The 26,485-nt window shown below is 38.1% G+C and overlaps 1 protein-coding gene and 1 long non-coding RNA gene across 2 annotated transcripts in view; one reads left to right on the forward strand and one right to left on the reverse strand.

Moving 5' to 3' along the window:
- Positions 1 to 297: 297 nt before the first annotated feature.
- The window catches only part of LOC103035188 (excitatory amino acid transporter 2-like), a 37,586-nt gene continuing 11,398 nt past the window's right edge, over positions 298 to 26,485 (reverse strand). The window contains exons 3-11 of the mRNA XM_049470979.1: positions 22,719 to 22,871; positions 21,590 to 21,840; positions 21,240 to 21,381; positions 20,395 to 20,521; positions 18,950 to 19,183; positions 17,965 to 18,159; positions 14,274 to 14,408; positions 8,083 to 8,305; positions 298 to 5,769 (exon numbers count right to left, since the gene is read on the reverse strand). Of these exons, the coding sequence (XP_049326936.1) occupies positions 5,698 to 5,769; positions 8,083 to 8,305; positions 14,274 to 14,408; positions 17,965 to 18,159; positions 18,950 to 19,183; positions 20,395 to 20,521; positions 21,240 to 21,381; positions 21,590 to 21,840; positions 22,719 to 22,871 (1,532 nt within the window). The 3' untranslated portion in view covers positions 298 to 5,697. The remainder of the gene's footprint in view (positions 5,770 to 8,082; positions 8,306 to 14,273; positions 14,409 to 17,964; positions 18,160 to 18,949; positions 19,184 to 20,394; positions 20,522 to 21,239; positions 21,382 to 21,589; positions 21,841 to 22,718; positions 22,872 to 26,485) is intronic.
- Positions 5,301 to 6,296, forward strand: LOC125787160 (uncharacterized). Its single transcript, XR_007429103.1, has 2 exons — positions 5,301 to 5,544; positions 5,641 to 6,296. It is a non-coding gene; the product is annotated as an uncharacterized LOC125787160 (long non-coding RNA).

Below are 26,485 nucleotides of genomic sequence, written 5' to 3' on the forward strand. Positions count from 1 at the left end.
GTGTACGCTCGGCTCGGCACAGCGCCTGTGTTACCGAGATAGCAATGAACGTCTGACTGTTGGCGTCTGTCTAGGTTGTATTCAGTCAGTGGAGCTCCTGTGTTTTCTGTTACCAAGATAAACAAGATAAAACTCCAGAAATGTACCTGAACACACCTCATTTCCAGAGGAAGGGGTGAAAATTGACTGTTGGTCGGGTGTAAGAAAGCAATGAGCATCAGTGTAAGATAGAGACACTAAAGTATAATGAAGTAAATATATATTTTTTTGTACATATGAATCACAAAAGACAGAAAATACATACAATATTTCCTTTATTTACAATTGATCATAAGCATCCATAGAAAAATAGAGGAAAAAGACAAATTGAAAAAGTGAATCTTGGTGTGCAAGTACATTATCATGACTTCAACATCTGCAATAAAACAGGGTAGCACAAAGTGACCGTGACGTCACATTAAAAACAATAAATATATATATTTATACATACATTTACTGAATAAAACATAGGAATAAAATTCTCAACACACAGAAAACTGGGTTATCGCATCAGGCCCCGCCTGAACACCCATAACCAATCACAGTACACACATTAACATACTTTACACAGAATCTAATACACACATCCCGACTGTTTACACTCTGAGACCTGTGTTAAACTGGAACAGTGAGGAGATCAGGATTACGCTGCTTTATAATACACTGCGTTTATACAGTATATATATATAATCAGAAATTTGACTTTTTCCCCTAAGTGTCATTATAACAAACCCTAACATACAGAACACTCAATTCCCAAAAAATAAAATACAGTAAAACACAGTTATACACCATCATAGTTCAAAGAGTCAAAGTGAAAAATGATATTATAGTTATTATTATAAATATTATTATCACAACAGTCTTTAACAGTACTTCATTTTTCCCAACCAAGTTTTTTTCTTTACCTGAGATGAATCATCATTAACATCGTGAACCATATAAATAATTGTTCGGAAATAAACAAAATAACAGAATAATGGATGCATATAGAGTATAGTTGAACAGCTACACAAAAAAAATAAAACCTGCAATAATCTAAACCAATAAAATGACAATAAATCTATCGGCATGCAGATCTACACTCACTGAGCACTTTATTAGGAACGCATTAATTATATTTACGTCAATATAATACTGGTTGCGGCCTATTTTCGCTTTTAAATCTCTTAATTTCTCAAAGCGTGAATTTAAGCAGATGTTGGAAACATTGCTTTAAAGTTCTGCTGATTAACAACTTTGCCTCAATCCATTTCCAGGCCTCCATCTTTCTTTACTTTGTGTTACAAACACAACACAAAAAGTGTTTACTTATATTCATTTATAAGCAGAGCATGCTTATATAGCTTATATACTTCTGCAGCTTAAATGTCAGGCTACAGCGTAAGATATTCTGAGTTTACGGTGTATTTAACTGCTTCATTTAAATGTTCAGTAAATGTTAAATATGTGTTGCTCTCACCAAGCCAAATTTTTTATGCGTGATTCTGATTCTGATTTTAGATGTTGTATCACTTTAGGGATGACAACAAAAGTGTTAAAAAAGGTATTTAAGTGTAAATTCAGTGAGCAGTAGCATTAGTTTACATGTATTTTACATCTTTAGTTTATACATAAAGACTTATAGTTTATATAGTTTATATTTCTGCCTTCTGAGTCAATGCACTTAAAGGTGTTTCCTGTGCGAGCGCCCTACGCAGCAGAGCATGCTAATACACTTCTGCAGCTTAAACATCAGCCTACAGCGTAAGATATCCTGAGTTTACGGCAAATTGAACTACACCAGACTTATATTAATTTAAAAAACATGTTTAATCCCAAATGTTGAAACATCCAGAATGTTTTTACCCAGAGAAACGACTCAGTTATGAAGCCCCAGTGATGTAAACACTTAAATGATTTATTGGACTGTTAGCTTAGCTCTACTCAGCTTTACTGCAGCCTCAGCTTTCTGTTCTTAACTGATATAAATGAAACCCAATCAGCTCTTCTGCTGTTCGCTGATCAGCAGTTCTCGAAATCCTCATTCCACCACTTCTGACACCAATAAAGTGCTCATAGAGTGTACATATACATGACTTCTCTATGTTTTTTTAAACAATTAGCAAACAGCTGACTACCAGGTTACAAAATCAGAGACAGAATGTTGATAATACATATATGTGTATATTTATATATTAGCTGACAGAAACTCTAGATCTAGTGAATGATACATATACACACAAAGTGCTAGGAGGCACTTTAATATAAAAAGTAAGATTCTGGTGCAAAAGAGAAGTGAAAGTTATTCGTTTTTTTCTTCGCCAGATTCTGAGATCAAGTTTTATTTCTTCACTTCTTTAATCAGCAGCAGCACTTGAAGATGCGAGCGCCTTTCTGCAATACTGCAAAAAATCTAATTCTGACCAAATTTCACCACTTAGACAAAAACTGTGAGCTTGAACTGTGCTACGAATAGGCAGGCCGTCGTTTTGCAGTTGGCACCACGCTGTTGTGCCTGTAGTTGGCGCTCTGGGTCCAAACTGAATTATCGATGGCAGAAATTAATGGGGTTTTAAAAAAAATGCCATTGTCAAATGTTGTGATAAAACTCTGAATATACCCTAAAAAAAACTAAATATTTAGTTTTATGTGCATTTTTCTTTTGAACATCACTGGATCCTCTGAAATAATTGTCTGTTTAGGAGCCAAAAAATGAAAATTGCTACATGCTATAAGCTGTAAGCTAATGCTATAATAATTATTTAAAATGTAATAGTTACATTTCATTAATCTCAGTAACTAGAGAACCACGCTTTAGATTCTATCTCTGATATGTGTACAGTTCTGATTTTCATTTTTATTTTTTTTTCATTTTGTTTATCTCTTAGCTTCCATTACTCTTTAGTGCTCTTTCATTATTATTACTTAGTGCTTTTAACTATATTCTTATTTTATTTATTGTTTATTGTAGTAGTGCAATGTTTGTCAATAGTCTGTTAAATGTAACTGTTAAATGTCATATATCAGTGTTGCTCTCATCAAGCCAATTTTTTTTGTATGTGTGATTCAGATTCAGATTCTGATTTTAGATGTTGTATCACTTTAAGGATGACCACAAAAGTGTTTAAAAAGGTATAAAAGTGTAAATTCAGTGAGCAGTAGCATTAGTTTAGCGTATTTTACATCTTTAGTCTAAAGTTTATATTTCTGCCTTCTGAGTCAGTGCACTGCCAATTGTGATTCCTGTGCGAGCGCCCTATGCAGCAGAGCAGGCTAATATACTTCTGCTGTTTAAACATCAGCCTACAGCGTAAGATATTTTGAGTTTACGGCAAATTTAACAGCTTCATTTGCAGATCCTACACCAGACTATTTACATAACCTTCACCTAACCCTTCTACCTCGTGCTCAATGGTGTTAAAACCCACAAGTCAATTTGTGATTGGGTGCTGGTGGCTGCCTACCTCTGGATCAGACTCTTAAACCCCATTCATTTATACCATTGAAAATAGAGGTTAGTCACAGAGTTCCAGCAAGAACTACAGAATGACGGCCGACTTCATTGGTCTATTTTGTTTAGGACCCCTCTCTTTAGAGGGTCTGTACTGAGAATTTACGTATTTTATAAAAGCTTAGTTAATGTCGTAGCTTTTTGCACAATTGTTTGCAATTGACTGAATTGATTGAATTGATGTTTTCAAGGCAAGGTTTTTCATTAGCAAATAAAATAAATAAACATCAAACAAAGCACACAGAACATACGCGTGACCTGCAGACGGAGGTGAGCATGCACGGAGATGCTTTGGACCAACCCTTCCCATTGGCTACTCTTTAGCTTTGCCTCAGCGCTGTCTCCGTGTGGAAAAAGACACTGTTTCTCGTACTGTTTAACTGCTTACGTGGCGTTTGCGTCGACCAGCAGCTAAAAATAAGCGTCAGCAGTCGGAGGCGACGCTGGGAAGCTCTTACAGTAAGAGGCTGATCTTGAGTTCTGCCACCAAGGGTTAATCCAACTAAGCCAAGCCTGTCAAACTGAGCTCCTGCAAACAAGCGGTGGTCCTGTGTTCTGTTTAACCTCTCAGTAGAACCGGTGTCGGGTCAGTGAGCGGTACCTGCCGGTGATTTGGACTCTAGGGTGACTGTGATTGGAGCAGCAGTGCTATAGGGAGCCTATAGAGGGAGCTTTAGGGGGGGAGCACTTTGACTTGGGCCCAATCCCATTTCACATCTTAACCCTACCATTTAGAATTTTCTGAATTTTGTGAGGTTGGAAGGGTTGGGCAAAGTTTTGGGAATACAAATTCTTCTAATGAAGGTTTATCAATGATAAGAATAAGCTTTGCATTATATAGTACAGATTAAGTCAATAGTCTCAGGATGTCCTTTTATTTAAAAAACTAAAGGGAAAACGCCTGATATGAATACAAGTAAAAATAAAATAAAGCAAGTAAAGGTTAAGAGGGCCTATCTTTTATGCAATGTCTTGAACCTGACCGCCATTTTGAAAGCCGCCATATTTAGTTTTCTAAAATAAAAGTGTGTTTAGTAGTACATCTAGGACTATAGCCAGCTAAATTTCCTGTTCCACCTTAAATAGTGCAGCAGCAGTTAGCATTAGCAGTGCACTAGCAGGCTATTCCCGATATAAGGTGGAACAGGAAATAAAATTTTATTATATATTATAACAGGTCATTGTGCACTCTAAGTAAAGTGACAGACTTTCATTGTGGGACTAGACTATTAATGATAGATATATAGCTTATAATGTATTATGATCAAGTCAAGTCATAATGCTTATTAAATATGGCTATAATGAGTTATGCATTTATCTAAATATTTATAGCCACGTTTATAATGCCTTATTATTGTATTATAATGTTATTAATGTAGTTATAGAGCCTAATAGAGATGACATTCAGAGAAAGTGTTAGCGAAAGTTTAAATACTGGAATTATGGAAACTTCATTCCCAAAAGTATAGACGCAAGTGACGTTACAGTGATGTCACCTGAATGCTATAAGAGAGAAGGTTAATTGGTTATCTGGGTAACTGTCATGTTAACCTCTCGAGACTGATGCTAAAATACAAAAAGGTAGGGTACAAATGTGAATTGGGTTTGGGCCGTGGTGCGTTACTGGAAAGCAGCTGATTTCAGATTGAAGCTCTGTAACCCAAAATCCCCCCCAAATCCCCCAGTTACATTAAATGATCAAATAAACAAGAACAAGAAGATGCAAGGCCACCTGACCACAGCACACATTCACTGCTACGCTCATCTGTCCATTACAACATCTCAAAAAAGCTCTGTATTTTAGATCAGGCTGGAATCGGGGGTGGATGTTGTGCTTTTATCTGTTTTCTCAGTTTTTCTCAGGTAAGGCTTGTAGAACGGAGCCCGAATCTCTAGCCCCGCCCCCCTTTACCCAGCTAACAACCACTGATCGAGTGTCGAGGGCTCCAAGCTACATTCTCATTCTCCGCCACGTGGAGAAGACTGCGACCGTCACGTGACTGTCCGTTCCTGTGCGTGAGAACAGAGGCTGTTTGACGTCTGTGTGGTAAAATAGTGTAAAGAGTGTAAAGAGTGTAAAGCGTTTGCATTGGTTGGTCTGTTTTCAGCAGGAGGAATAAGCTCGCGGGACTCGGGATAAGGCGGAGCTGGATCTGTGTGCTGTGTTAATCCTGTCTCCAAGGTTCCTCCTCAACAAGAGAGAAATCCGCAGGGGAACCGTTTTGGGCCAAGGTTACCTGAAAGCAATTATCAGGGACATCTAACTGTTGGACCAAGGCACATTCAAAATGCATTTACCGCTGCTGGTAACTCTACATCACCTACATCACCTACAGCCTGGAGCAGAGATACCATTCATTACAGTGCATCATAATAATAATAACAACAACATCAGCCTTCAGCTTTTTTTTTTATAATTTTATTTCTAATTTTTCACATTTTTCTCCCCAATTTACACGGCCAATTACCCAACCCACTCATTAGGACTCCCCCTATCACTAGTGATTACCGAGTATCATCACAGCGCTAACGCTCGGAGGAAAGCGCAGCGACTCGGTTCTGATACCTCAGCTCACAGACGCCCTGTGCTGTGGACATCACCCTAGGAGTGATGTAGGGAGAGAGCGCCATCTACCCACCCGGAGGGAGCAGGGCCAATTGTGATTCCTCTGAGCGCCGGCAGCTTGATGGTAAAGCTGGATGAGTGGGGGTTCAAACCTGCAACCTCCTGTTCATAGTAGCAGCACTTTAGACCGCTGGACCACTCAGTGCCAGCCTTCAGCTTTTTGAACACCATTTATAGCAAATAGACCCAGATAACTAGAACAACCAGACATGTAGAGTAAACCTGGCATAAGACTCGCTTCCCAATTAGACTTACTAAAGTTGCTGCTTCATTACGCCAGGTGATGGCGCTATAATCAAATGAATAGGGTAAACCTACGGGGGAGAATACTGGTTGTCAAATACTCTTAAGTAGCACAGATGCTATACAGCAGGGGTCGGCGATAGGCGGCCCGAGGGCCCATGAGGTTGTTTGAACTATAATGAACGCTAATTGAATAAATAATAATAAAATGCTGCTTCTCTGGTGAGCTTCTGTTTACATTCCTCCCCCGTCTCTCTCTCTCTGTCGCTCTCGGCATGACTTTAGTTTCTGCTCGTTCTCGTTTTTCCACCCGTTCTCGGGCTTCTCATCTCCTTATAAGTTTGTTTTTTCCAGGCCGTGTCCCAATAATTCATTAGCTGGGGCAGTGGTACTGTATTGGAGCGCGACCCTGACGACATGCGTTTATTTATTTATTTGTTTATTCCTCTCTTCCAGGGTTTACCTGCTTTGAGATCGACTGTTCTGCAATTTGGTTCAATAACCCTCTGGGCTGAAGAGCTACTAGTCCATGTAGCGCTCCATCCCATTACACTTCAGTTTACAAAACAACATTTTTTTTGTGGCCACATAATGTAATGGCTTGGAAAATATCTGGCCTGCGATCAAACTTAATTGCCGACCCCTGCCATAAAATAATGGCCATATTGGTACTCAAATTTTTGAACAGTGTAAGAAACCCAATGGAGATTCTGAAGGCGTCTGGATGTAAAGATCAGTTTTGTGATTAACTGAATGGAATCTCTGCCCAAAGCAAGTTGCCTAAAGTTGCTGAGGAACATTAAAATGCTCACTATTCTTCATCATCCTACACTGAGCATGAAAATTGGCCTAAATTTAAAATACAAGAGTCTTAAAGAACTTATATCTGTTCAGCTGCAACAGAAAAACTAAGAAAATACAGAATAAACCAAAAAAACAAAACAAAACAAAAAAAAACAGCACAAATAAAAAAAACAATCTTAGTTAAATCAGATAAGATTCCCTCAAAAAGCCCAAAAAACAGGCTCACTGTTCCACAGAAGAACACTGAATCAGATGAAATAGCAGCCTTTGTCATCAGCACTCAACAGAGAAAGCACTCAATACTCAAAAATAAAATGTAAAAGACTGGTATTTACTTCTGTATATGATATAAACACCCTCTGTTTAGCTTCTCTTTCATTTCTAATTGTTATTCTTAATAAAAAAGCCAAAACCAGCTTGGCTTTACAGTCTAAATCCAGTCAATCCAGCAGCCTAGACCATTCATCATATACTGTAATCATTTTATAAGGACTTATTTTGTGTTTTTAAGGAAAACAAAAAGGAAAAAAAGAATTCTGCCTCGTTCAAACATGAAGAAGTTGCCCAACAAACCCATAAAACTGAATATAAAAAGATTATAAACTTTTTTTTTCCCAGACAAATCTGCTATTTCACTGTGAACAAGAACAATATAAATAAATAAATAAATAATAAGACCATATTTATTTATTTATTTATTCATTTCTCCGTCTCTTTTCTTATTCAGTCTCTGAATTATACCTTCGAGCACTCGCGGCAGAAAGTGATATAATTTAATATAATATACAAATAAAAAAAGAGTGAAAATAAAAAAGTGACACAGTAAAAGCGTCTTTCTCTACATACAGGTTTCTATATCTGTGAGAGTGATATTCACCTTGCAGTCATCTTTCATCAGGACCTGAGGGCAGGAGTTGCGCGAGACGTAGACGCCGTGGTTGGTGTTGTTCTCGTAGAAGGACTGAGTCTTGGTCATCTCGTACTCGTCCGCTCTCATCTGCTGGGCGTCGAACATGTCCAGCTCGTCTTTAGAGAGGTGGTAGACGATTCCCGCACCGTACGAGTCGCCCACCACGTTCACCGACGTCCGGAAACGATCCCTGTTACGGTAAAAGTGGAGAAACAGAGAAACACACAGGCTGCAACATCTATAGAGACAATAACACCAGCACTGGTTTATTACAGGTTATACACTGACATGCCAAACATAATGGGACGGCACTACGTAAGGATGGTGACCAGCGGCATCTGGCAAGAACTGTCCATGAGAACCCAAAACATATCCCATGGGACATGTACGTAAGCTCATCATGAAGCGTTACTGCAGCGGACGGCTTGTGAAGGCCAATACCTGAGTTATCCTTTGAGTGAGGTTGATTGGCTGATCACTGGCTGATGTGCTCATAGCAAGGCCATAAAAATTTATGTGAATTATGGTGCTGAGTTAGAGCGAGGCCTGATAGTGGGTGCCAAACTCAACGTTTAAGATTTTTAAGATATTTTTGTGAGAGTTGTACTGTAATTTACACAGCAAAAGATTAAAAGAATTAGAAACATATGAGAAATTGACGTAAATAGGTTGTTTATTATTAGTGATATTCATGTATAGGAACCTGACAATAAAGTTCTGTGTACAGCTGTGTAAAAAATGAAGAGAGAGCACTTCAGTTTCTGAATCAGTTTCTCTGATTTTGCTATTTATAGGTTTATGTTTGAGTAAAATGAACATTGTTGTTTTATTCTATAAACTACAGACAACATTTCTCCTTCACATTGAATTTTTCTAAAAAAAAAAAAGGCAAAGCCATTTTTATCTTGTAAAGAAATCCCAAACCTGAAATTTATTATCAGACAATTTATTAAACAAATGGATAAATGATAAACGAAACAGAATTTTAAAAAAGTGGCTCACATTAATAAACCAATAAACCAGGGGACAATCCTCACTCCTGTTACTCTTTATGTTTTGAGTAACAGTCATCGTTACAATAAGATCAATAAAATATACAGAAAAATGTTATGTTCTATAGAGTTCTAAATCAGAACCTCCACTAGGAGGCACTGTATAAGTGCAGCAGGAGGAGGAGGTAGGCAGAGAAGAGGAGAACAGAGAAGTGTATGTTATGCAGTGTGCTCCAGTAAAAGACAAGTTGTGTTGAACTGGTACAGTTGTGTTTCTCTTTACTACACAACCTAACAAATTGGCGACGAGGATGGCCGTTCCCCTGCCCCCACCATTTCTCCAGTGTCCAGGTGAGCCGACGCTTCCGTTCAGTACGTGGCTGCAAATGTTCGAGAATTACCTGCTTGTTATTCGTGCAGAGGGGGATGAATGGCCAGATACCCGTAGACGTGCTACATTACTCCACTGCCTCGGTACAGAAGCTCAAAGACTTTTCTATACACTACCTAACACAGGTACTACATATGATACTGCTCTCTCTGCCTTGAAATTACACTTTATTCGAAAAGTGAACGTCATTGCCGAAAGACATAAATTCAGACAAAGGGAACAAAGACGAGATGAGCCCATTGCGCAGTATGTAGCCTCCTTACGTGATGTTGTTTCACTGTGTGCATTTGGAGACAAAGAGGAGGAAATGCTTAGAGACCAAATTGTTGAAAAGGCGTACAGTAACAGGATTCGGGAGCGTTTGCTGCTTGAACCTGACCTAACATTAGAAAAAGCAGTGCAAATTGCTACCCAAGTAGAGTGTGCCATTGCAAATGCTACTGAACTGACAAAATCAGCAGAAGTTCCAGTTCAGAGGGTACATGTGAGAAAGAAAATTCACAACCCCCAACGTGCTAACAGTACACCAGGACAAGATAAGGCAACAACTCGACAAACATCACGCAGATGCTTTCGCTGTAACTCAGACACTCACCTAGCAAATTCACGACAGTGCCCAGCTCTTAACAAAACTTGCAAAACATGTGGAAAACTTGGACACTTTGCTAAAGTGTGCCGCTCTGCCCACAAACATGATGTCAGATAAATTGAAGTACCTGAGCTTACTGTGCTTTACATGACAAATGCAAACCTTGCTCCGAATAAAATCGTTTGCACTGTTGAACTGAGCACATCATCAGGTACACAGCCACTTGAATTGATTGTGGATACTGGGTCGTCTGTTTCTCTGTTGCCAGAGAACTTGTACAAAGAACACTTTAATGACATATCACTTGCACAGAGTGATGTGAGCTTGGTGACATACTCAAAAGAGAGTCTGCCTGTGTTGGGACAAATGAACACACTTGCATTTCATGATGGACTTAAAGTACCAGCTACATTCTACATTGTGAAAACAGGAAGCCCTTTGCTGGGTCTGGACTTAATAACAGCGCTAAATCTGTGCATTTCAGGAAACAAAGTCCATTCATCATCATCTAGTGTGCTGGCAGTGTCAAGCCCTACAGAGCCTGCATTTGGCTGTGCGAAAAACTTTGTGCATAAAGTGAAGCTGAGAGATGATGTTTCACCTGTCCAGCAGAGGCTCCGTCGTCTACCCTTTTCTGTGAGGGATGCAGTATCGGCAGAGCTGAAAACCCTCCTAGCAGCTGACATAATTGAAAAAATCGATGCATCACCTTGGGTGTCACCAATTGTAGTGACTCAGAAGAAATCTGGTGGCATCAGGATGTGTGTGGACCTCAGAGAACCTAACAAAGCAGTCATTGTTGACAGCTACCCACTCCCACACATTGAAGAATTATTTTCACAGCTCCGAGGCTCTACAGTGTTTTCTACAATTGACCTTGCGAATGCTTACCACCAGGTTCCATTGCATGAGGATAGCAGAGACCTAACTGCTTTTATTACTCATGATGGCCTTTTCAGGTACAAGCGAGTATGTTATGGATTAGCCTCAGCACCAGCAGCTTTTCAAAAGCTAATGACAACTGTTCTCAAAGGTCTCCCTGGTGTCCAGTGCTATTTAGACGACATAATAGTTCATGGCTCCTCAGCCATGGTCCATGATGCTCATCTGAAAGCAGTATTACACAGGCTACAAGAGGCAGGTTTACACTTGAACAGAGAAAAGTGCAACTTTCGTCAGGAGAAGCTTTCCTTCCTGGGTCATACTATAGGAAGAGATGGTATCCTGCCTGATGATACACACATTGAAGCCATACGGGATGCTCCTGCACCTTCTGATGCTCCAATGCTCAGATCATTCTTAGGCCTTACAGCCTGGTATGCTAAATTCATTCAGAACTATGCCTCAGTTGTCGAACCAATGAGAGATGTGCTAAGAGAGTCTACTACTTTCAAATGGACTGACAAAGCACAACAGAGCTTCCAGAAAGTAAAAGAGCTCATTACCAAGAGTTCTGCGCTGGCTTTATTTGACCCAGCCCTTCCTACCATTGTTTCAACAGACGCATCTGACTATGGCATTGGGGGAGTTTTATCTCAGCTCCATCCAGACAACACTGAGAAAACTGTGGCCTTTGCCTCTCGCGCACTGACACCGACAGAGAGGAAATACTCAGTGGTTGAAAAAGAAGCATTGGCATGTGTCTGGACTACAGAGCGCTGGAGAACATACTTATGGGGTACAAAATTCACGTTAAAGACTGACCATCAGGCTTTAACCACACTGCTTGCCACCAGAGGCATGGGACGTGCTGGCTTGAGAATTGCCCGCTGGTCTGCCAGACTTCTGTGCTTCAACTATGATATTGCTTACAGGCGAGGTGTAGACAACCGAGCAGCTGACTGCCTTTCACGCCTGCCGCTACCCAATAAAGATGACTCTACCATTGATGCTGAACCTGAAACTGTGGCTGCCATCTCCACACTGCTCTCGGCTGTCCCTGTGTCTCACTTTGCTGCTGCCTGCTCTTCTTGTCCTGAGTTAAGTACACTGCGCACCTACATTACAAGTGGTTGGCCTTCCAAAGCTTCACACTTACCTGTGGACATGGTTCCATATTTCCATGTCAGGGATGAACTCACCAGTCATGAGGAGTTGATACTTCGGGGAAGTCACAGACTGCTTGTGCCACTCAGTCTTCGTTCACACATGGTCAGTTTAGCCCATGAAAGTCATCAGGGCATTGTCAGAACTAAACAAAGATTGAGGGACTTGTATTGGTGGCCTCGAATGGACTCACTTGTGCAATCCACCATCGCGGCCTGTGTGACATGCCAACTGAATGACAAGACTGCAAGAACGGCACCTGCTCCGCTGACCCCAGTAGAGTACCCTGATGGCCCCTGGCAAAAACTTGCCATGGACATAGTAGGTCCTTTTGAAATTGGCCCTGCTGAGTGCAAATTTGCTATTACATTGGTAGACTATCACTCCAAATGGCCGGAAGTAGCATTTGCTCCACAAGTGACTGCATGCACTGTCACTGATTTTCTGTGTTCTGTCTTTAGTCAGAAAGGGAACCCTTTGGAGCTTGTCACAGATAACGGGCCCCAGTTTCTCTCATCTGAGTTTGCTTCGTTTCTCAAGGACAGAGATGTTAAGCATATTCGCTCATCAATATATCACCCTCAAGGAAATGGGGCTGTCGAAAGATGGAACAAAGTTCTTAAGCATGCTATACTTACAGCAGAAAAAGAGAGGAAGCCATGGAAGGAATCCATCACAAAATTTCTGCAAACATATAGAGCTACTCCACATGCAACCACTGGGACATCTCCATTTGAACTCCTCTTTGGAAGACAGATGAGGACAAAGCTGAATGTCCTCCCACTGACTGAGATGGGCCCAGGAAACAAAGAACTACAAAAACGAGTGCAACAGCAGCAACAGAAAATGAAAACCTACACAGATTCCAGGCGACATGCCCAAACACCAAGGTTCAAGGAAGGGGACTTTGTGCGTGTGAGAAAGCCAACTCATGTGAAGAAAGGGAAGTCAAGGTTCACTGAGCCTCTCCAAATTGCATGGAAAAGTGGAACGCATAGTTACAAGCTCACCGATGGTCGTGTATGGGACGCCTCACGTCTGGCTATGCTGCCTGCAGAATTCAGCTTGTCTGCTGAAGAGCATAACAGTTCTACTCAACAACCAAGCCCCAGTGTTGTCAACACTAGGATTGAAAGACGTGCTAGACGGGAGCCCATATGGCTAAAGGACTATGTGACAAAATAAATTTGGCAATGCACTAATAGTCTAATGTTGTAGTATAGAACCTGACTGTTTAGTGTTTTGCGTGTTTTGTTTATGTTTACTTTAGCAATGCTCTGTTCACCAGTTAAGTAGGTTTATATATATATACATTTTTGTTGGTAGCCAGCACTTATTTTCCAGATGGTACAATACTTTTGGTGAAAGGAAAATGTTATGTTCTATAGAGTTCTAAATCAGAACCTCCACTAGGAGGCACTGTATAAGTGCAGCAGGAGGAGGAGGTAGGCAGAGAAGAGGAGAACAGAGAAGTGTATGTTATGCAGTGTGCTCCAGTAAAAGACAAGTTGTGTTGAACTGGTACAGTTGTGTTTCTCTTTACTACACAACCTAACAAAAAATAAATGAGGGAACTTAATTCTGGTCTTTTCGTGATCTTCAGAACCAGAACCAGCTGATGTCACTTCCTGTTGTAGATGTAACTTCCTGTTGTAGAATGTTCCAGATGTTTTTAGATGATCAGGGTAATGTGTTACGGTAACAGGACTGAGTAAAACACAACTGGGAAACAACTAAAATGTGTATTTTATGATTTAAATATTATGGATTTATTATGAAAAAATATTTTTAAAAGCATAGATGGAATTTAGAGCCAAACCACAATGCAAAAGAAATGACATTGCGGGGGAGTAACACTTTTTTACGATTTACTACGTAACTCCATGTGTGTCCCATAGTCATTTTCATGTCTTTAATATTAATCTACAATGTAGAAAATACATTAAAAAAAGAAAAACTTTAAATGAGGAGGTGTGAACAGTTAAAACATTCATATTCAGTGCAGGAGACTCCGCCCAGCATTCTTATTATTACTTATTATAATCTCTGTCCCATTAAATGTGGCATGTCAGTGTAGTGTATTAAGTGTTGAGTGATGGTATAGAATGTGTGGAGTATGTGTGGAGTATGCTGTACTCACAGTAACCAGTCCACTGCTACCAGTAAACTGATGTCCTGGGTGGGCAGTCCCACAGCAGTGAGGATCAGCAGCATGGTGACCAGTCCAGCACTGGGAATACTGGCCGCTCCTACACTCGCTAGAGTAGCAGTCAGACTGTGGAGAGAAACAGGCCATTCATTTCACCTCATTTTGGTACATTGCTTAGACTTCTACTGGAAAATTTACTACTAAAATCAGAGAGATTAATCCAGTAAATAAGAGTAGAACAGGGCGACATGAAATATTACAAATACAAATACTATTATTTACAAAACACAGAATAAATGCATCAAAATGCAGTTGTTGCTGCACATTTTTTATTTCTTTAAGGACTAAACATCTTCTCCTATTATTGATACGATTATACAAAATCTGATACCACTTCAAAATAATGCTCCTTTATAAAGCTTTTTTATAAATAGTTTAGAAATGAGTTTTTATTAACCCTCCTGTTATGTTCATTTGTCAGGGGTCTTTTGACCCGGTGCATGTGTGTAACTATCCAAAAGATGATCTGAAACCCAAAAAATCCTTATAAGCAGTGTAAATTTTTAATTACTACCTCCATTACTAATTATTCTATCAATATTTAGTGCAGTGGTGTTCCCTACCTCTAACATGTGATGCTTCAATTAGAATAAATCACTAGTTTTGTATTTAAAAAATACATTTTTAATTTTTCACTACTTTATTATTTTTGAAATCAACGTATAAAACACAATACTTTTACATAACATTGCAATGTTGTTTTAGATTTAGTTTTTGCAGGGGGTGATTGTTGCAAATATGTGAGATTAATCATTTTCATAATATATGTTAATTATACTAACTAATGCAAGTAGAAGAAGTTTTATACTGAAAAAATACTACTTTTCCTAGATCTTCAAACTTAACAGGAGGGTTAATAAGCACTTAATAAACACATAAACAGAAACAGCAACAATAGTGAAAATGACTTTTTTAACATATCTAATAATAATAAAATAATATAGAAATTCAGTTTAGTTATTTAATATGTTATTATAGCTAAATTAATAAAGTTATTAACAGAAAATAAGTTAATGATGACTGATGGAAAAGACAAATTAAGATAAATAGTAAAATCTGAGGATTAACAGTATAAACAAATGTGGAATTCTTTATAAACTATTTATACACCCTATTTATACAAGGAGACTTATTTTAAAGTGGTACCCAAAATTTATCCTAATAATAATATATAATAATATTGTCATATTGCCCAGTTCTAGTATACAAAAAAGAACAGTTGGAATGAAGTGTAAATATTCCATTTCTACAAACATTTCCAAATGTCTATAACCGATCTTTTTGAGTACATAATTCTATTGTATCCTGTATAATATGCTCATGTGGGTCTGGTATGGGTCTGAATGCAGTACAGGAGGCTGCAGATTCAGGACAAGCCTCCTTTATTTTAGTGATTTTAGTGACTTTAATGCATTCTGGTGCATGTGTTTTTTAACGTATTATGCATGTATTATGTAATTTTTTTATTTCTTTTATGTTTAATGACATAATATTTGCTGACGACACCCAGCTATACCTGTCGTTCTCACCTGAAGATCACTCAATCTCTGCACGGATATCGCAGTGTCTCTCAGACATATCCTCATGGATGAAGGAGCATCACCTCCAACTAAACCTCTCAAAGACTGAACTTCTGGTTATACCAGCAAAACCATCTTTTCAACACAACTTCTCTATAAGTATCGACTCTCTCTCTCTCTCTCTCTCTCTCACCGACAAAGGTTGCTAGGAACCTGGGTGTTCTGGTTGATGACCAACTCTCCTTCATGCACCATGTGGCCTCAGTTGCTCGGTCCTGCCGCTTTGCGCTTTACAACATCAGGAAAATTCGACCGTTTCTGACGCAACAGGCCACCCAACTCCTGGTACAAGCAGTCGTCATCTCACGCCTCGACTACTGCAATGCCCTGCTAACTGACCTCCCGGCCTGTGTAGTAAAACCACTCCAGATGATCCAGAACGCAGCAGCACGTCTGGTCTTCAACCAGCCAAAACGGGCACATGTCACTCCGCTGCTCATTGAGCTCCACTGGCTACCAGTTGATGCTCGCATCAAATTCAAAACTCTTACAATCGCCTACAAGGTGATGACAGAACAGCTCCTTCCTACCTGCACTCGCTCCTGAAGACTTACGCTACCTCCCGGCCGCTGCGCTCCTCCAGTGAACGTCGCCTCGCTTTACCAAACAAACATTCACACAAAGCAATCCAGACTGTTCTCATACAGAGTTCCCCAATGGTGGAACAAACTACCTTCCACTACCAGATCAGGAGAATCTCTCACTATCTTTAATAAACTCCTGAAGACTGAGCTCTTCAAAGAGCACTTACTCTCCTAACACCTCTAACTAACTACCTTCTACTACCAGATCAGGAGAATCTCTCACTATCTTTAATAAACTCCTGAAGACAGAGCTCTTCAAAGAGCACTTACTCTCCTAACACCTCTAACTAACTACCTTCCACTACCAGATCAGGAGAATCTCTCACTATCTTTAATAAACTCCTGAAGACAGAGCTCTTCAAAGAGCTCTTACTCTCCTAACACCTCTAACAAACTAACTAATTCTAACCTCATCTCCTTCTTCCTCTTCTCTACTCCTCTATCCCATTATTTCCCTCTGACCTCCTTAAGGCCCTATCTATAGATGCTTTATTTTTAACTTCTATTATTTTTGTACTTAACCTCTTCTATTATTTGCACTTCAATATTGTAAGTAGCTTTGGACAAAAGCGTCTGCCAAATGTAATGTAATGTAATGTAATGTAATGTAATCTGTTGTTTGTAAGTAGATAAAATGTGTTACTGTATTCCGTGCACATTAATATACTTGTTAGCTAGCTACATTAGCCTCATAACTCTAATGATATTATATAGGTTTTTACTGCTTGTTAGCTACATTAGCCTCATATCTTCAGTGCTAATTTCTGAGGTACAATCTTTTCACTATATGGCCCCACATATTAATGCTCATCAGGGATCAAGAAACATGGGCCACATCTGGGTTTTTCCTATGTGGGATTATTTTGAGCTGTAATGGTGGTTAAATAGAACCTGTCTGACAACATGAAGCAAATAAAAGATCTCAAAATGCAGCACATTATGCCTCAAAAAAAAAACTGATTAGAAAATAAAGTTACTGATCATCTATCAGTCTGGAAAAGCATATAAAGTCATTTCTAAAGCTTTGAGACTCCAGAGAACCACAGCGATTCACTATTATTCACTAATGGAGAAAAAACATGGAACACTGGTGAACCTTCCCAGGAGTGACCGGCCGACCGAACAAAATTACTCCAAAAGGGCATGAAGAACTCATCCAGGAGATCCCAAAAGAACCCAGAACAACATTTAAAGAACTGCAGATCTCACTCACCTCAGTTAAGATCAGTGTTAATGATTCAATAATAAGAAAGAGACTGGGTGAAGCCCGTCTTACATTTATCTACAACTATCTTTATGATCCCCAGAACTTTGATAAAACACTCTCTGATGTCTTTCTGGAGCTCACCCAGACCACACTACACCCATAGGAGCCACACATGAGCATTCCAAGTGTAATAAACTATTGCATTAAATTAAATAATGTACTTTATTCCGCTGTAACAGACGTGAACCTACCTGACTGTAACAATCTGACCAGGATCCAGCTGCACTCCGTTCATCTGAGCGATAAAGATGGCCGCCACTGCTTCATAAAGAGCCGTACCGTCCATGTTGATGGTGGCACCAACAGGAAGCACAAACCTCGTAACTCTCTTATCAATACCCAGATTCTCCTCCAGACAGCGGAAAGTAACCGGCAGCGTTCCAGCGCTGAGATACAGACAGAAAAAACTGTTAGATTTACTGCAGAAAAAATAATACTACATCTTAACAATCAAATGTATAGTCTTATATACAGTCTAAAGAGCTAATATTCCTCATTTTTAGATTATTAAAGTGATATTATTAAAATTATTTGTCTTGTACAGATCCAGGTGACGTATTATCGGTTTTATTTGGTGCAGAAATACGGAGTCATTATTACACTACTTTTTATTTCATTATTACACGTTTCCTCTTTCCAAGTTGTTGCAGGAAGTAGTTGCCAGGTGGTTGCTAAGATGTCGCAATGGTGTACATGGTGGTTGCTAAGGGGTTGCCAGGTGGTTTCTATGCAAAATCAGAGAAACTGATTCAGAAACTGAAGCGCTCTCTCTTTATTTTTTCCAGAGCTGTATATATATATTCAATTGTGCAACAATTTAAATATCCTTTATTTAAAGTCTTGAGAAGAAAGAATGAGATTCATCGTGATTAATCACAAAAATCTGATTATTTTTCAGATTGACACAACTAATGAAAAATGTAAGAACTATATGATATAGGTATGCTGATAAAACCTCTAAAATCTCTTTAGATTTTTACATGATTTTCATCATCATTAATCACAGAATACCGTTTTAATACAATTAATTTTGTTTAGATTTTGCAAATCTAACCATTTTAATGGTAAACATTACAATTTTTAAAAGGTTAGTCTTAAAAAGAAGGAAAAAGTACAGTTAATCGTGATTAATCGAATAATTTCCCAATTAATCATCAGTATAAAGGTGTAGTTTACCTGGATGCTGTTCCCAGCGCAGTGACCCAGGCCTGAAACACCCCCATAAAAAAGGTGAATGGGTTTTGCCGGACGATGATAAAATAAATCAGCGGGAGGAAGATTCCCCCGTGGATGATGAGCCCCACGATGACAGTAACCATATACATCCCCAGCTGCCGCGCCACCACCTCCAGATCATTAATCGATATGATCTTCCCACAGATCAGACACGCGATGCCCACGGGAGAATACCTGCAACAGGTAAGAGGAGTAACTCTACTGCATTTCTATTATTTCTATCTTCAGCAGAATTAATCAGGGTTTTAGAGAGAGAACTTTACTATATCACAGTTATACTGCGATACTGTAATTAAAGTCATATAATGCTCATGTTCTTGTTTTGTTTGATAATGTAGATTATTTATTGGTTATTCTACAGAAACGCACACTTCTAGAATGATAAAGTGTCTTAATATTTTTATATTTAATTTAAACTAAGACTATATAATATTACATCAATTATTGGCTGCATAAATACACATAAATGATATCTTAATTATTATTAACATTTTATGCATTTGTTTACAGATTGTGGGCGTTTCCTAATGTTTTTTTAATAATTTATTAGGCCACAAAAGTCACTTCAGGTAAAAGCCTCATATAAAATCATGAACTAAATGAAAAAATCTGCTTTACTTTATAGGTCTCTTGAAAACAGATAAAGCCTCAGTGTGATTTTAATTTCAAAATAAGAGTGATGTGACTCCTGGAGACACAACTTTTCCTAGGCCATAGTATATTTGTCTATTTTATAATATTAATTTGGCATTAAAATGAAAATAGTAGAAAATCATGTTATTTATCATTTGCTTGGCTGATGTCTCAAGAAATATATATATACAGTATATACAGTACCAGTCAAAAGTTTTAGAACACCCCTATAGTTTAGTAGTCCAATAGCTGCAGTGCTGTATGACCCAGACAATCTGCTTTATTATTTCATGTTTATCTTATTAATAACTTTATTACTGCAGTTCTTTTCCTGTCAGATTAACACTAATCATGTTAATCTGAGCTAAAGGCTAAAGCTGCTGTTTCCATGTGGGTCAGCCAGACGTCTTCCTGTAGCAGTTCTCTCCAGTTTCCTGTTAAGCAATGAATTGTTTGCTAAAAGTAACCTCCTCTTTTCTAAGCAATATATGATTTTTTATTTTATTTTACAATACTAAAATTACCTTTTTCAGTTTTTAGTTCATTTGTTTTTCTTAAAGGCCTTGAAAATATCTGTACACTGGATTGACTAGACCTTAAGAGCTTAATTTATTATTATTTATTTTATTGGTAGCGTATATATAACAATTTTAAAATTTTAACCTTTTACCATTTTCAGGTGCAATAAATCTGTAAAGGTAAGGGACGCAAAAATCGACGTTTCTACAGAATACAGAGTGTTAAATTCTCACCACATGATCATCCCGACGAGCCTCATCACGATTTCGTTCAGGACGTTGAAGAAGTCCAGCATCAGCCGAGCTCTCTCTCCCATCTTCCCCATAATGATCCCAAACGCCACGAAGAACCCGATCAGACCTGATAAATAAAATAAGAGAGCTCTTAAAAATGATGAGTTTCTTTGATTTTACCAAATTGAAAACCTCTGGAATATAATCAAGAGGAAGATGGATGATCACAAACCATCAAACCACCAAACTGAACTGCTTGAATTTTTACACCAGGAGTAAAGCAGCATAAAGTTATCCAAAAGCAGTGTGAAAGACTGGTGGAGGAGAACATGATGCCAAGATGCATGAAGAAAACTGTGATTAAACACCAACCAGGATTATTCCACCAAATATTGATTATTTCTGAACTCTTAAAACTTTATGAATATGAACTTGTTTTCTTTGCATTATTTGAGGTCTGAAAGCTCTGCATCTTTTTTGTTATTTCAGTCATTTCTCATTTTCTGTAAATAAATGCTCTAAATGAGAATATTTTTATTTGTAATTTGGGAGAAATGTTGTCTGTAGTTTATAGAATAAAACAACAATGCTCATTTTACTCAAATATAAACCTATAAATATCAAAATCAGAGAAACTGATTCAGAAACTGAAGTGCTCTCTTTATTTTTTACAGAGCTGTATATTCACACGTGCTGTTGCTATTTAAACGGCGCAGGAGGAAGTAATGAAAATAGACTGTTGTAGATGTTGATTGTGATAATAATGTAGATGATAAACAGTGTAACAGTGATCTGTGAGCATTAACACATCATGGTGAAAAGGGTTAAAATAGATTAATAATCACCTAATACGTTCATGCCACTCTTGAACTGAAGAGTCTTCTTGACGATATATTTCGCTGCACCCTTTGTGGTGTTTCGTCCGAATCGGTTTGGATGAGGAGGAGGAGGCGGAGCTATTTCCACTTTACTACTAACAGTCTGGATCTGTAAACAGAGAGAAATTAGAAATATAAATAAAAAATAAACATCATGGAGTTTTTTTTAAAATCATGAACAGGGTGAAATGGGGAAAATAATAAAGTATTATTATTTTATAGGATTATGTTATTTTTGATCTGTGCAATCTTCATAAGGAAAGCAGCTCTAAAGCAGCTCATGTTTAATAAATGTTGTAAAGATAATCAGCACTAACCTGCTGGAAGCACGCCTGCACCAGATTCTCTGGAAAGAGATTTCTGATCAGATCGAAGAAAGCGTCTAAACTGGAAACTTCATCGTTCTTCTTCCCCTCCCCAAGATTAGCTTTCAGTTTGGGGTTGCCAGGGTGGATGGCCAGCACCAGAATCACCCCCAGCACCGCGGCGATGATGGTGGTAGTCATGTAGTACACCATCGCTCTCGTACCGAGACGCCCGCTCGACTTAGCGTCCAATCCGGCCAGGCCTGGAATCAGAGAGAGGACAAATGATGGACTGTCTAATATCTCAAAATATATATTTATTATATAGATATTAACATTTATAAACTGTGAAAAATGTCACAGTGCTCGGAGGAAAGCGTCGCATCCACAGCTCTGATTTATCAGCTAACAGATGCCTGTACCAACCAGCATTATAATGGGAATGATGTGGAGAGAAAGAGAGTACTGTAGCATGACCTACTGTACTCTCTCTCTCTCTCTCTTTCTCTCAGACTCCGGCTGCTGATGGAGAAACAGCATGACCTACTGTACTCTCTCTCTCTCTCTCTTTCTCTCAGACTCCGGCTGCTGATGGAGAAGCAGCATGACCTACTGTACTCTCTCTCTCTCTCTCTCTCTCTCTCAGACTCCGGCTGCTGATGGAAAAGCAGCATGACCTACTGTACTCTCTCTCTCTCTCTCTCTCTGACTCTGGCTGCTGATGCAGAAACAGTATGACCTACTGTACTCTCTCTCTCTCTCTCTCTCTCTGACTCTGGCTGCTGATGCAGAAACAGTATGACCTACTGTACTCTCTCTCTCTCTCTCTCTCTCTGACTCTGGCTGCTGATGCAGAAACAGTATGACCTACTGTACTCTCTCTCTCTCTCTCTCTCTCTCTCTGACTCTGGCTGCTGATGCAGAAACAGTATGACCTACTGTACTCTCTCTCTCTCTCTCTCTCTCTGACTCTGGCTGCTGATGCAGAAACAGCATGACCTACTGTACTCTCTCTCTCTCTCTCTCTGACTCTGGCTGCTGATGCAGAAACAGCATGACCTACTGTAGCTAGGTACCTTGCATCACTCAAAGCACCACTGTAATCACTGATATTTACATTTTTCTGCTGTATATGAATTACCTGTGATTAAGCTGGAGATGATTAGAGGCAAAATCAGCATTTTCAGCATTCTCATGAGAATATCACCGGGAAATGCAATGACCATGATGATGTCAGGAGGAAGTGGAGACGCATATCTCAGGAGAACACCAGCTGCAGAACCTGCAATCACACCTGAACACAACAACACACCAGAATATCAGACTGTATATAGTATATTTAGAGAGAAATGCAGTTATACAGTATAATACATACCATGTACACACAATCTGGATTTTACTTTTTTAGTCTTAAATAAAAACACAGGATGGAGATCAATTGTGGTGTATTTTTTCCTGTTCCTGTTTATTTGATGCCAGATGGGCATATATAAAAACAGACTAATAAATAATTCTGTATTTTTTATAGCAAAATTACGTTAAAAAAATTAAGTTTGTTTAACCTGTGTACAGCATGTTACTACAGATCTGCAGAGCATCACTGCTGTAAATCCAGTTAATATAATTCTGCAGTAAAAATGATAACTCAGTTATCAGTAACTAACTCTAAGCTAGTATTTTAGCAAGTGGTGGGTTACCACAGCATGCTAACTCTAAGCTAGTCTTTTAGCTTAGTGGCCGTATGCTAGTGGTGGGTTACCTCAGCGTGCTAACTTTAAGCTAGTCTTTTAGCTTAGCAGTCATATATTAGTGGTGGTTACCTCAGCATGCTAACTCTAAGCTAGTCTCTTAGCTTAGCGGGCTAGTGCTGGGTTATTTCAGTGTGCTAACGCTAAGCTAGTGTTTTTCAGCTGGTGTGTTTCAGGTGGTAAACAGTCAGTCTGTGTGGGTAAAGATGTAACTGAGGGGAAAAGTAAAGTTAAAAACTTTATTTCTTCAGTTTATTAGAGTAGAGTTTATTAATGAACTTTAACTTGGTGTTTATTGTGGTTCTGATCTGCTAGCTACACTGCTAATGCTAGCTACACTGCTAATGCTAGCTACACTGCTAATGCTAGCTACACTGCTAACGCTAGCTACACTGCACTGAGAGAGAGAATCTTTCTTACCTACTAAACTAATCACTAAATACACTATTTATACATTACAGTTATATAGATGCATTTATCTGGAGATATTTAGTAGATAATGTGATCAGTTTGGTGTAGGAGAAACCTTACTGGATAAACATTTCTGTATGTTAGATGCTAAATTGCTAGCTAGTTAGCTAACTATGTGTGTTTGTGCATTAGCTAAATTTTCATTTTCCAGCTTATATAACGTATGTTTTTTATACTAAAATGTTTATTTTTAGGATTATCTTCAGGACAGCACTGTTATAGTTTTACAAAATATAATAAGTGAAACAATGAAATAACATTGATTTAGTATGAAAGCTACTTAATATCTTATATTTTGTTAATGCATTTTGGGTGCATTAAAACATTTGTGTTTATTCAGTTATGCTATTTTATTCAGCACAGAGTGATCAGGTGTAAACAGGGTTTAAATGTTTTTACATTACAGACCCATTAAAGATCTCTGATAGTTTGTAAATATTGCCTTGGCTTTTAAGTTGTTAAAACAACAGCTTCTAAACTTTATCAGCTTTATTTTATGCGTCTGCAGTGTTTCTGCAGTGTTTCTGCAGTGCAGTGTCTGTATATTTATTTAATTCCTACAGTAACTCTCTACAGGAAAGTGACAGGGGTTATTTTTATACTTCTAATCCAATTAGATTCACAGTTTAAAGCTGCGGTGTTTAACCTTCTCTACCGTTTATAGACATTTATAGTCCCAGGATAAACACAGCACTCTATTCTGATGTATTGGCTGCACGTGGCTTCCTGAGAAACTGAGAATTTACAAACACTGATTATCACACCGCAAACAGAGATAACCACTCGTCATTACAAGTGACTATACTGGCAGACAGACAAATAAACAGATAAGTACAGCTCTGAAAAAAAAAAATAGAAAAAATTTTTGCTTAAATTTTTGCACCAGGAGCAAAGCAGCATAAAGTTATTCAAAAGCAGTGTGTAAGACTGGTGGAGGAGAACATGATGCCAAGATGCATTAAAACTGTAAATAAAAAACAGGTTTATTCCACCAAATATTGATTAGTTCTGAACTAAAACTTTATGAATATGAACTTGTTTTCTTTGCATTATTTGATATCTGAAAGCTCTGCCAATGACAATGTTTTTATTTGGAATTTGGGAGAAATGTTCTTGTTATCTGTTATTTTTTTCCAGAGCTGGTTTCTGTATACTGTAACTGTATTTCTTAAGATTAAGACCATTTAAATTCCATAGGACAAACAAAAAGCCTTCAGGCCACATTCAGCTAATTTATTGTAGTATAATATTAATATTAGCTTGTTAGCATGTACTCCAACCACCTAATTGTACCTAATTTGTTTAAACATAGCTGTAATGATTAGTGCTGTCAACATTGATGGGTTAATGCACATGTTTAACCTGCAAACTATATTAACTTCACTAATTTTAAAAATGCAATTTAATCATTGTACTGACTCTTAGCTAGTCTTTTAGCTTAGCGGTCGTATGCTAGTACTAGGTTACCTCAGTGTGCTAACTCTAAGTCAGTCAGTCTGTGTGGGTAAAGATGTAACTGAGGGGAAAAGTCAAGTTAAAAGTTTTATTTCTTCAGTTTATTACAGTAGAGTTTATTAATGAACTTTAACTTGGTGTTTATTGTAGTTCTGATCTGCTAGCTACACTGCTAATGCTAACTACACTGCTAACGCTAGCTACACTGCTAACACTAGCTACGCTGCACTGAGAGAGAGAAACATCCTTACCTACTAAACTAATCACTACCTAAATACACTATTTATACATTACAGTTATATAGATTTAGTTATCTGGAGATATTATGTAGATGATGTGATCAGTTTAGTGTAGTGAGTTTTATTACTGGATAAACATTTCTGTGTGTTAGCGAGTATAACACTAGCTAGTTAGCTAACTATGTGTGTTTGTGTATTAGCTAGATTTTCACTTGTAGATGTTTTTTTATGCTGAAATGTTTATTTTTAGGATTATCTTCAGGACAGCACTGTTATAGTTTTACAAAATATAATAAGTGAAACCACAAAATAACATTATATAATATAATAATCATTGTACCAAAGCATCACTACTGTCAAGTTCAGAAGGTAGGTTATTTTTATTTATATTAAATCATGGATTAAATCTCATTATTTGATTGTCGCCTACCACTAACTACTACCAGTTTTTCATAGCAGCTAAACTGTAACCTAGAAGATTAAAAATGGTAAATTAGAGTAAATGTTTTTTTTTTTTTTGGTCCTAAATTTGAGAATGTGAGGGGCAGAAGTAAAAAACAAAATAAATTGTGAGAATGGATGAAAACCTATTTCTTCTTTACCACAACAAATGTAAAAAAGAATTAATCCAATTTTCTATTTTTGCATTTAGTCTGAAAAAAAAAAAAACAGACAGCATGACCTAAACCAGAAGCTGGAAACACTCTGGAATATTTAAATAGAATTAGCTGAGTTTCCACACTGGAGAGGAACATTACCAGTGGAATATCTCAGGCGTATGATATAAACTCTGTAGTGTCACTGTTTTCCTGAATAAACACCAGCGCTGTTCCGTGAGGTAATGTTGAATTTGCATGTTTCTGTTCTGTATTCTCTGTGTATAAACTCGGCTCTGTGTTTATAGACTGATAAGCAGACAGCGTGAAGCAGATATTATTATTATTATTATAAAATATGAAACTCTGAACCCGCAGTTTAAACTGTAATAAACCACA

The sequence above is a fragment of the Astyanax mexicanus genome, chromosome 23 (assembly GCF_023375975.1).
Source record: "Astyanax mexicanus isolate ESR-SI-001 chromosome 23, AstMex3_surface, whole genome shotgun sequence".
Taxonomy (NCBI): Eukaryota; Metazoa; Chordata; class Actinopteri; order Characiformes; family Acestrorhamphidae; genus Astyanax; species Astyanax mexicanus.